General features: G+C 45.3%; 1 protein-coding gene across 1 annotated transcript; it reads left to right on the forward strand.

Moving 5' to 3' along the window:
- The first annotated feature begins 3,812 nt into the window (after positions 1-3,812).
- Positions 3,813-11,947, forward strand: PSMC1 (proteasome 26S subunit, ATPase 1). Its single transcript, XM_085225491.1, has 11 exons — positions 3,813-3,911; positions 4,345-4,398; positions 4,862-4,958; positions 5,392-5,516; positions 6,128-6,313; positions 6,522-6,650; positions 7,542-7,638; positions 7,785-7,974; positions 9,140-9,291; positions 10,746-10,900; positions 11,670-11,947. Exons 1-11 carry the CDS (start codon positions 3,909-3,911, stop codon positions 11,802-11,804), a joined length of 1,323 nt encoding a protein of 440 aa, XP_085081617.1. The 5' UTR covers positions 3,813-3,908; the 3' UTR covers positions 11,805-11,947.
- The last annotated feature ends 397 nt before the right edge of the window (positions 11,948-12,344 follow it).

Here is a 12,344-nt window from a genome sequence, read left to right on the forward strand (position 1 = left end):
GATTTCCAATACTCTTTCTAGAAGGCTGTTCCATAGTCTCACCTCAATCTAGTTTATTTCTGAGCAGTACTACTCTGTTCTGCTTCTGTTACCCCGGCATTCATTGTCAAGTACATTCTGCCTCTCCCTTCTTGGTGGCTATATTCTTCAAGTGTTCGCAAACTATCACACTGTTCTTTGTGAGCCCTGCCATAGATACATTTGGTATGCAGTTAGATATAGCTTAGCTGTATTTTCTTTCCTGTTTATTGTTGGATTTGCGATGTTAAATATTTCCTCCTGGGTGATCTGCATTATCACATCCCATTCTGTCACTGTTTAGCTCTCTCTCTTAAGCAGTAGCTAGGGCAGAGCTAAATTGGCCTATATTTTGTAAGTGTCTTACTCATTTTCCTTTGCAGCTGTGACCTTTCTGTTTAGGGCGACACTTAGATTGTATGACTGCTGCACAGACAAACACAATCAATAACAGCAACAGCAAACAATACATGAGTAGCAGTGGGGAAAGCCGTGATAACCTGGAGCAAAGTGCACCTCTTCCTGATGACAAAAGGCTCTGCTGGCAAGCTCTGTTCAACAATCACTGAAAGGAGAATAAGCATCTAAGAATGTTAAACCGCTTAATGAATTTTATTTCTAACCATAAATCCTCGCTTGTGTGTCTGTAGAGGAATATTGTCGTGTTGTCATGGCCTTTTCTCACAGTGCATCATTTGTTCTTGTTTTTCTGCTCTGAATCTTTCATCACTAGGCTGGTGATATATGGCAAACACCTTGCTGTCTCTGAAACTGATAACAGGGAGGCACAGGTGGGTGAAGGGCATGCACTGACAAAGACAGATATTGATAATAAAAACAGAATTGGTGATAGGAAAACATTAATTTGTCAAATTCTTATTAAATCAGATCCAGTGATAGCTACTATCCTGTGTAATACTGCCTACAGTGAAACACTTAGAGTTTAACATACCATTGTAGGTGGAATTCTTTTTGTTTCACAGAGGAATGTTGTTCCTCTGAGCAGGCATCTGCTTCTTTTGCTCTCAGACTGGGGAGGTTTGGTTTGCCATGAGCTGACATGACTTTGAGAGCTGACAGCAGAATATACAACTGCTGTCCCCTTTTCACATTTAATTAATGGCAACACTTTTGCAGGGTGCCTGCAGCCACAGCCGTGCTACAATCTCACCACACATCTCGTAGACGTAGGTTGCTCTGAAAGTAATGCCTTCTATTCCATGGAAACTACACCAGATACAAAGAGCACAAGAACACTATTTGATAGAACAGATTCTCAACTGCAGAACACTGGTTTTCAACACAGTCAGCACCATGAGCTATGCATTTTCACCAGCGATGAACAAGAACCTGTATGCTGCATTCCTAACAGTCTGTACCAGTGGAAGTGACCCACTGTCACTACTGCAGAAATGCACCACCTGCCTCCTCCCTGCTCTCACATTCACTATTTGGTCTCCATCAACATTCAGCAAGTATCAACAAATGTCAATAGGTGCCATTTTTTCTGCATGGAGGAATTAAAAGGCACACCTTTGCTTCATCTGCACTTCTGTGTCAGACACCATTCTGTCACACTGCCTCTCTGCTGCCATCTGTCTCACGGCAACAAAATGGAATAGAATATTGATGGGAAGGTTCAACCTCTATTACCGTACCACTAATATCCGCTTCTGACGTTGTGGGCCAACATGATATAGGAGACATTACCTTTAGAGCAGCCCTCATAACATCTGTGTTATGCACTATAAAGGAATCTGCTGTGAATGAAGAAGGGAACTGAAAAGGAGAGCTGTTTTTACAGCGTGAAATGGATGGTGTCATTACTTGTAACCCCTGATTTGAGCATCTTTGCCAAGGTTGGCTTTATAGGGGATTGGTATGGGAGAGAAAACGTATCGGGGAGGGACAAATGATAGACTGCGCAGAAGATAAAATGAAGTTGCAAAGCCATGGTATCCCCATGCCTGCTGCTGTTTCTCCTAAGCTCTTCCAGAGGAGACCAGCATCTCCAGGTTGTCCTGGAGTCATCACCGTCTGTTGTCAGACAGGCCCATGTGAAGCAACATCCAAAGCAAACAGGATCCACGCATTTCTCACTCCATATGCCAGAACCACACTCATTCTATAGCACTCAGGACCTTCTCCAGTTGTTTGGTTGTTTTGATAGAAGAGTTCTGCACAGCCCTATAGTAAGTGCTCATGCCCCACAGCGGGCCCTTGGCTCTTGTTTCTGAAGTTCTCTCAGTGTGTCCTTGTGTGAGTGAGCAAAGGAGAACCCAAAAAAGCAGTCTCAGCAGCTGAAAAAATCATGGGTGGATACTTTTGTTTGCAAGTGAGGATGAGTGATTTGACTAATTCAGCAGATTCAATCTCCACTATTAACAGAAAACACAGTTAGATATATCAGCCCTACCTCCTGATAGCACTGCAATTACAGGCTGATGGAGCAGAATGTGCATCACAAAACTGAAGCCACAATTGTTCAGTAGAGGATGTGAACACGGCGAGACACTTGTGCAGCATTAGATTACAGAACTGAAGGAAACGTCAGAAGGATTATTACGCTACAGCCCACAACCAACAGATTAATGCAGAGCCAGGACTTCAGCGAGGAACATTTAAAACCAACCTATCTTCTTAATTCAGCCTGGTGAAGCTGGTGACTCCAAGGTTATCAGGGATGTTAGGATTTATCTGTGTGTTTCTCTCGTGTCTCAATGACTTCCCATTTCCCTACACCAACAACAGCTCTCTCTGCTCTCCCCTCTTTCTGTTTCCCTGAACTCTCAGTCATTAACTGCGCACAGCCTTGCCAGGCAGCTTGTGCTGTCTAAGAAATTCATGCCCACACTCTAAGTAGTCACTACAGTTTTTAGAAAGCATCCATATGTGTCTTTAGAAATACTACTGCCTGGGAAATAAGGGGAAAGGGGAGAGGGGAAAGGGTTGTTTCATGCATTCCTCTTTCTGTGGGAATTATTTCAGCGTCTCTTCTTCAGTTCATCACTCACTTCGTCCTGCACGGCAGCTCTGGAACAAACTCAGTGTATGTGAATGTGGATGTAATTAATGACGAAGCATTCAGCTTGTTCAAACCATCGTAGACCAGCTGCACGTCAGTGGGCTGGATCTGGGGTGATTCCTTCCAACCTCAGTGAGTTACACAGGCCAGGTGAAGGATCCCGTATCCCGTTCAGATGTAGTACCTCCATATCGCCCCCTTCCACTCCTTGCCACAAATGCAGCAGTTTCCTCATCAGGAAGTCCTTGGCAGCTTCCATGGAGCCAGCAGCAGCCCTGCAAATACAGACTGCTATGTTGGCCCTTAGAAACAAGCCGGCTCGTTATTGCATTTGCCCATCACGGGACCAAGACGCAGCATATTGAAAGCATTATCCTTAATGTAACGACCTGTTCTGCTCTAATCTGAAAACACGTAGGAGCGGTCACTCAAGCAAACCACTTTCCAGCAGCACTGCTTCCTAAGCATTTTATTTTCAAGAGCACCCACAGACTTTAGATGTTGTGATTTCTGCTCGTCCCACGCGGGCTTACGGGCAGCGGGAAAGATTTCCTCAGCAGAAACGCTGCAGCTCCCGCAAGGAGCACGGCAGCGCAGCGGTTGGTGAGCTTGGCGCTGCCGGCAGCGCAGGCTCTGAGGATTCAGGGTTAGCGCGAGCGTAAAGATCGGCTCTGTTACGGAGGCGTCGCTGCGGCGCCGGGGCGCGCCGCCCGACGGCCGCATCAGGCGGGCACGATGCACGCAGCGGCACGCAGCCGCCAGGGGGCGCAGCCGCCCGCCCCTAGCGCTCGTTCCGTGCCGCGCGCGGTAGTGACGTCACCGCCGCATCCCTGCGGCTCAGCGGTTCCGGTGCAGCGCGGAAGCGATGGTGAGCGGCGCGCGGCCCGGGGCCCGGAGCCGGCGGGGCGTCTGCGGGCGGGGGGCGGCGGGGCGCGGGAGCGCGCGGGGAAGTTTGGGAGGGCTCGGTGCCACGAGGCGCCGCGGGGGCGCTCCGGAACCCTCCGCTTCCGCGCCGCGTTTTGCCGAGTCACCGCCCGGGAGGGGTGTGGGGCGCGGGCGCGGAATCCGCGGGTCTGGGCGGGCTGCGGGGCGGGGGGGCTCGGGGACCGACCCCGAGGAGATGGCCGGGACGGCGGCGCGGCCCATCATCCCCGCAGCCCACGGTGATCGCCGGCGTCCGGCAGCGCTGCGTTCCGTATCGGGGGTGGGGGGTCTGAGCGCCGCTCCCGCGGAGCTGTCGTGAGGTGCCGAGCTCGTAGCGCTGGCGTGTTCACGCGGCGGCTGTGCGTTTTCTCTTTCAGGGTCAAAGTCAGAGCGGCGGCCACGGGCCCGGCGGTGGCAAGAAGGACGACAAGGTGCGCCGAGCGGTGTGCCGGGCCGGACCGGCCTTCCCGTGCCGCCTCGGGGTTGGAGGTGCCCGGAGCTGCCGGCCCTGCGCCGCTTGGCGCTGCGTTGCTTGTGGAGCACAGCGAGCGGCTGTGAGCTGCAGGGCCGGCACCTCGTGCAAGGATGAGCGTACATCCAAAGTGTTGGGCCTCGGTGTTTCTCTCGTGCTGTAGTTCGGGTTCCAGCCCCCTGTGTTTCGTATTCACCGAAAAATGGCAGGGACTTACGCTGAGCGTGAGAAGCTGTTTTAAAGTCCCCTTTGAAATAAGAGCATTCCTATTTCTGGGCTTGTCTCTCTGTATCATGAAAGAGGCAGCTTTGGTTTGCAGCCGTGTGGGTAATTGTCAGCCTGTGTACCTCACATCTCTGTGTTTTCATTGCTTATGTCTTGACTTTTTAAATTTTTTTGTTGGAATTCCCTCTGCACATAAGGACAAGAAGAAGAAATATGAACCTCCAGTTCCAACCAGAGTGGGGAAGAAGAAGAAGAAGACGAAGGGACCAGATGCTGCCAGCAAGCTGCCACTGGGTAAGCGCTCAGCCTGCCTGGGCCCTGTGGGCTGCCTGCACTGCAGCATGCAGAGCCCTGGCCTCCTCTGGCTGCGGGTGGGGCCCAAAGCACAAATGCACGCACCGCAGGGCTGAGCATCGGTCTATTTCTAGTGAATTTAAAATAGAAGATAAGGTGGTTGTTATACAGGATGAGTTCTGTGCGTTCCTATTTAAGAGAGAGAGACTTCAAAATGAGGAAAAAAGGAGAGGAGACATCATTTTAAAAGGTGTTTTTGTCCGAGAATTAGTGGGACAAGATTTACATGGTGATTTTTATTTTAGTGATCGCTGTCTGTGTAGAAGGTATCATCAGAACCTGAAGCAGGAATTCTCGTAATGACTTAATGAATAGTTGATAGCGTGTCATGTCATACTTAGTCTGAAATGCTGTGGTTCTGCTTTGATTACAGTGACTCCTCACACACAGTGCAGACTGAAACTGCTGAAATTGGAGAGGATTAAAGATTACCTGCTAATGGAGGAAGAATTTATCAGAAATCAAGAACAAATGAAACCTTTGGAAGAAAAACAAGAGGTGAGCTTTGAGTGAACTGCTAATACTAAAATGACTGCTGTCATTTAAAGTAGTTCACACAAAAGCAATAGAAATGAAGTGTCATGACTGTGGAAGTCAACCGAAATATACTGTGTCCATTAAAATTTTTCACTAAACATCAACTAGCTTTCAGAAAGCAGGATTTTCTTCAAGGGTTTTAATGCTTTTAGTCCAAACATGGGTTATTACAGATGAGGCAGCAGCAATTTTTGGCTTCTTAGTAGTCTTTCCAAGTTCAACAGAGAAGGGAAGAATTCTTCTCGTGCTCATCCATATAGTAGTGTCCGTAGAACTAAAATAGCCAGTTTTGTTACTGGCCTGTGGTTCTGTGCCTTTTGGGGCAGCAACACAAAAGTAGCAAAAGCAGCTTCTGTTCTTTTTGGTGTGAACTGTCGAGCTAATGTTGTCTAACACTAAGATAACTTCAAATGCTTGTAAAATGGAGAAACAGAATGAATCTTTAGAATGTGCTGCCAACATTTGACTGTGCAGTACTTTATCTGAAGTTAACACACAGATTCTGGGCCAACCCAGCAGTAATGTTCCTGCCTGTGTTCGTGAGTTGTTTCTTGAATTCTTCTTGACGACAGGAAGAAAGATCAAAGGTGGACGATCTGAGGGGAACGCCAATGTCTGTGGGTACCTTGGAGGAGATCATTGATGACAACCATGCCATCGTGTCCACGTCAGTGGGCTCAGAACACTATGTCAGTATTCTGTCTTTTGTGGACAAGGATTTGCTAGAGCCAGGCTGCTCTGTTTTGCTAAATCATAAGGTGAGTCACGTGAAGTTAAGTGAGATGAAAAAAAGAAGCACAAGGTCTGCTATTTTTAACTGGCATCTGTTCTGAGAGTCCCAGGATCACACCATCTGAGGTTAATGCTGTTTATTTCATACACCGAAACATGTGGGCATTGGGTTTAGGCTCGTTCTGGTGTTCATAGCGCCGCTTGCTTTCTGACAGCTCTTCATGCTTGAATTAGGTTCATGCTGTGATCGGAGTCCTGATGGATGACACAGATCCTTTAGTTACTGTGATGAAAGTTGAGAAAGCTCCTCAAGAAACATATGCTGACATTGGTGGCCTTGACAACCAGATTCAGGAAATTAAGGTAATCATGTGTGCTAACTTCTGCTGCTAAGCAAGCTCTGAACTTAGCCGTTATGACGAGACTGTGAAAGAGTAACAGCAGAACCAACTGCTGTTCATGTGGTGGTGTTTTGCATCTTGCTCCTGCAGTTCTCAGTTCAGTTTCATTAGGCAGGCACTTGGACCTAGAAGAAGGTCTTCTAAGTTGTTAGTAGTATCCCCGTTCACAAACTGTGTAGGCAGAAACCTTCCACAGTTGCTGTGGAATCTACAGAGCACTGAGCTCATAATTTTTGTGGAAATTTATTACTTTGCAGCGCGTGTCTTGTAAAGTTACTCGGAGTTGCAAGATGTGGTTTAAATTCTAAAAAGTGCAGATGTCATGCAATGTAAGGGTTTGGAAGGTGGGGCTTTTTTGTTTGTTTATTGGTGGGGATTGGTGGATTTTTGTATTCCTACCAGCAGAGCTCAGACTGAACTCTGAAAACTCAGCTCTTTCACTTTGGCTAGGCATTCAGAGTCAACAAATGCTCTTCAAGTGTTCATCTGTGGTATCTGGTAGCTCATACTGGGAAGCATCCTTTAATGATGGGCCCTCCAAGTTTGTGAGGGGCTCCCATAAGTGTTTGGGAGCCAATCTGCCAACTTCCAGAGTCAGTGTGATGCCTGAGGTTGGAGGAAGGGGAACGCTCGCTGTTTCAGCGTGTCACGTGGAAAAGAAGCAATAGGAAGAGCTGCTTTAGAATAAAATAGTTCTTAGAATAGCAGGAATCTGAGATGCATGTTTTTCAAAGCCCGTCTTCCAATTATTTTGGTTCTTTTTGCCTTTCTTACTTGTGTTAAGAACTCCACAGATCTTCTGTAGAGTGCTCACTGTTCATGAAAACACAGGCTTGTTTTTCTCTTGATGCAGGAGTCTGTGGAGCTTCCCCTCACCCACCCTGAGTACTATGAAGAGATGGGTATAAAGCCACCCAAAGGAGTCATTCTGTACGGCCCCCCTGGCACAGGTATCTGTAGCACTGTGCTGAGCTAGCCCTAGTTAAATAAATTACACTTGGTTAGTATTAAACCACTGCCAAGTTGTCACTGATTTCATACGTGTTTTCTTTCCTGCCTGCAGAGTAATTACAAATTTTTTTGCAATTAAAAACAGGTAAAACTTTACTGGCCAAAGCAGTAGCAAACCAAACGTCGGCAACCTTCCTGAGAGTTGTTGGTTCAGAGCTCATCCAGAAGTACCTGGGCGACGGCCCAAAGCTGGTGCGCGAACTGTTCCGCGTGGCTGAGGAGCACGCGCCCTCCATTGTCTTCATTGATGAGATCGATGCCATCGGTACAAAGAGGTGCGTGTCCCTCTTCTTCTGCAGCCGTAGCCAAATCCAGTTTCAGAACTCTGGTAACCATTTCCATAGTAATGCCTTTGATAGAGGCAACTTGTTTTACAAGTAAAAATTCAAATGACTTCTTTGATACTAAGATATACCACAACTTTTTCACCTATTAAATAGATATGGGCAGAGAGATCTGACCTCTTTTCTTTTGCTACTTGGTACCATCACAGGATGCCTTAAACTGGAAGAGTCATTGTGTAAGCTAACGTGTGTGCTTTCAGTGCATACCCAAGTACAGTAAGTGGCTGCAGTGATTCACCTGCAGAGCAGCACATGTAACACAGAGCACATCCATGTATTGGGTATCTCTCCAGATAGGTAGCTACTGAGTTACAGCTAGGGGTTTAGAATATTATATGATAAGTAATACGGTGTAATGTCATGATTGGAATTTGATCAGCATTGCTCGTGTCACTTTAAGGTATCCTTCAGCCTGTAGCTAAGTTGTATTACTTTCAAAATTCCTTAGGCTGCTTGGAGCCATCCAATTTAAATAGTCTTTAAAGTAGTCAGTTTTTTTTTTAAGTAAATGAATGATGCTCATATGTATTACTGCAGTTAGTCTCCAGTAGAAGGGAGCTTCTGCCTCATGTATTTCAGCATATGTAGAACAGATGGGACTGATGGCAAGCACTCAGAATTCTTCAGAAATGCTTTTTTGTTGCTTCAAACTTGTTCATAAACGTGAGTGAAGCTTTTTTGGATGTAAATCACTTGGTCACATATTTGCAAAGTTCAGTGACTGAACCAGAAAGCACCAAAGAGCATCCCCTGGCATGTGTGTGCATGAGGGAAAATCTCTGAAATTTAGAAATGAAGAAAGCAAGTGGTGGGCTTTATTTTCTGTCAAGCTGGTACGCTGCCTTTTAATAATTAGGGTTTTTTCTGTTACGTTTTTGTTCATTTGCTACATCATAACTAGATCTGAAAACCTGCTTTTTGCTTTCTATGGGTAAACCCCAAAAACACAGAAAACTGTGTGTTAACATATAACCCATTATGACATAGATTGTTGGGTTCTTTTAGAGGTCATTTTGTTTGTCAATTTGTGGCAGATGAATGAAGTGTGTTCCGAAGTTGGCACAATGCTTTTTCTGACTGTATTGCTCTCTCAAAGGTACGACTCGAATTCTGGGGGTGAGAGGGAGATCCAGCGTACAATGCTGGAGCTGCTGAACCAGCTGGATGGGTTCGACTCTCGTGGGGACGTTAAAGTCATCATGGCCACAAACAGAATAGAAACTCTGGATCCAGCTTTAATTAGGCCAGGTAAGGGGATTCTGGTCTGTTTACAGCACTTCTTTTGTGAAAGGACATGTAGCTCGTCAGACACGTGGGCTGGTCACAAGAATGCGTGTCAGTGGTTTGTCTTTAGTCATCACTTTGGCTGTGTTAATGTGGCTGTTAAAAGCAGACCCCATTCACAAGTTTCTAAATGCGAGAAAAAATGGAGGCAGAAGAATTACATTAATTTCTACTGTATGTATAAATGACTCAAATATTCTGCTTTTATATTAAGATGGCACAGATACTTTTTAAGTAATTGTTAAGGAGGCTAAATAATGGAGAATACATACATTTAGAATCATAGAATCATAGATTTGTTTATATGTGCAGCAGCTGGGAAGGTAGGTCTGTACCAATTGAGGCTAATAGATGAGAACTTTAAACGTGGACAATGAGTTTGGATTTCAGTTTGTTTCCTTGCAGAGCTGCCATATTCTGCCATCTGGGGAATGAATGAAAGAGAAGTAACATCATATTTTGATGTGTGTATTACGTGTTGCACAAAAAGCTCAAAAAGACTCAGGTGGTACTTTCAGATGGCCAGTAAAAATGTACCGGAACACAGCCTGCATTGAGAGCATTTGGGTCTGTTAAATCAGAAGGTAGAAAGCAATGCAAAGGAGTGAACTAAGCAAGCCTCCTGGTAGCATTCTTAAGTAAATCTCAACTACTGAAGGGTGTGAAGATACTTTTCTTCTTGGGTAGCAGAGGTAAGATAGAGAACAAATTCAAGTTGAATTTGTTAGAGAATGCCTCTGTGCAGTCAGTGCTCCATATGGACCCAAGGAATTCAGAAAAAACACCTGCTGAGGTGCTGTTCTATGCTTTTTCAAAAAGTTTTTGTCACCATCGTGGCCTGACCCTTTGTGTCAAGAACAATTGCCTGAGTACAGAGCAGAAAATACTGATGTTAAAAGACAAGCTATAGGATAATGTGAAACTAACTGGAAGGGAATTTCCATGCTGTACCATCTATTTAAATTATTACCGTCGCTTGAGCAACCATGGCACTTCCAGCAGCCTGGTAAACTCATTTGCTCTTGTGTGGGTTTGTCTGGTGCACTGCATCTGGTGCCATTGACTGCTTTCAGAAAAGACAATGTAAAACTAGAGAAAAAGAGGCACGGTGTGGAGATGGAAGATATCTTTGACAAGTATGCTTACAAAGTTGGAACCATAGGAGCTGGAACATTTCAAGTCCAACTGACAAAAAGGAAACATCTGATAGGAACTTCCAGCAGAATTTCTTATGCAGAGCCTTCTTCAGTTCAGTTTGAGGGTTCTACGTAAGTGATCAGTTTCTTCTGTAAAACGTGATTGATATCAGTGTGAAGATTGTTGCTCTCAGTCTAAATCCGAGATGTTCTTGTGGCTCCATTTCCAGTAGCTGTGTGCAAAAAAAAAAAGCCCTAAGAGTGAATTTTTCTTTTGCGCAGGGCGTATTGACAGGAAAATAGAGTTCCCTCTGCCTGATGAGAAGACCAAGAAACGAATCTTTCAGATTCACACCAGCAGGATGACACTGGCAGATGACGTGACTTTGGATGAGCTGATTATGGCAAAAGATGACCTCAGTGGCGCAGATATTAAGGTGTGTGTGTGTGTCACAGCTGGCTACAGTTCAAAACATGAATCCCATGAGTACATCCAGAACTTTGTATGTTGAAACTTTCCTCTTTCAATTTCCTCTGATAACATCCCCGGAGGTCATTTGGATCGCTCTAGAATACCTCCTCTGAGTGCCCCATACTCAGATTTACAAATGGAAACTGTTATCAGATAGATCATTATCACGCAGCTTGTGCTGATAGAAATACATACCTGTGTTAGCTGAATATGAAAATTCTGTAAGTAGCAAAGTGGAAATTAGAAGTGGAATCTTGCAGAAGCATCCAAGATGCTGTTAATCATTACTTTAAGGTAGTACAGGATAAGAAGCATTTTTAGGACAACCTTACAAGCAGGTAAAAATGCAGTCATAGATGAGGAAGGTTGAGACAAGCAGCTCATGTATGTGAAGTGGACTGGGCTCTTAGAGTCACCTCTTGTAAAATAGAACAGCCCACTGCTGAGAGCTGTTTGTTCCCTGGGGAGGAGGGAAATGGTATTATTACAGTGCTGCCTTTCGTTTGCCATGGATGCATTATCTCACAGAAAGACCTCTAACTTTGTCCACATTTGTTTTTTGTGCTGCTTCTTTGGTGCTACTGACCTGTATCCAAAATGAAAGCATTTAAACTGTGCTAACAATCTTCCAATACTATGAACTCAGCAGAATTTTCATGTAGCTCAAACTGTCTTCCAAGGTGTTGTTTGAAGGGCTGCAGAGCCAGTAACTTGTTTGGCTTTCTCTGTTGCAGGCAATTTGTACAGAAGCTGGGTTGATGGCTTTGAGGGAACGGCGAATGAAAGTAACAAATGAAGACTTCAAAAAGTCCAAAGAGAACGTTCTCTATAAGAAGCAGGAGGGAACCCCAGAGGGACTGTATCTTTAAGTCTTCTCTGTTCAGGGACTATTGGGAACTCTGGTTGGGATGACAGTCTTGTGTAAAACCACATAGTCCAGCTAATGCTCATTCTTGAAGAGGTTATAAAGCCTGGCGGTTTGTTTCCCAATAAAACATTTATTTGAATGGAAGTGCTTCGGAGGCAATGAGGAGTTACTGACACAGGCGTTCGGTATACAGAATGCAGTCTTTGCTGTGGAAACTTTCCGTGGGAGCAAAACGTGGCCAGAAACAGAAATGAGGAAGTTACCATGAAGTGTTGCAGTGCTGTGACAATGGCAGCAGCAAGGCCAAGAGCTGTTGGTTTTTCATGTTAAAATTATGTGATTTATTGCTAAAAACTAAGCCTATGTATGTCTGGAGATGTATGTATGTGGATGAGAGGAACCCTGAAATAGAGTTGTTTTCAGCTGTAGAGAATGGGGGGAAAAAAGGAAGGCAGAAAGTTTTGTTACCCATTCTTGTAAACCTTATGAGGTGTGTCTCACTGTGAATGAGAAAAAGCCAGAGATTTGTTAGGCGAGCACT

The sequence above is a fragment of the Meleagris gallopavo genome, chromosome 5, assembly GCF_905368555.1.
Source record: "Meleagris gallopavo chromosome 5, MGAL_WU_HG_1.1, whole genome shotgun sequence".
In the NCBI taxonomy this organism is placed as follows: Eukaryota; Metazoa; Chordata; class Aves; order Galliformes; family Phasianidae; genus Meleagris; species Meleagris gallopavo.

Coding starts and splice junctions, on each gene's coding strand:
- PSMC1 (XM_085225491.1), top strand. Junction 7,639..7,784: donor GTACGGCCCCCCTGGCACAG/GTATCTGTAGCA, acceptor AATTAAAAACAG/GTAAAACTTTACTGGCCAAA. Junction 7,975..9,139: donor GATGCCATCGGTACAAAGAG/GTGCGTGTCCCT, acceptor GCTCTCTCAAAG/GTACGACTCGAATTCTGGGG.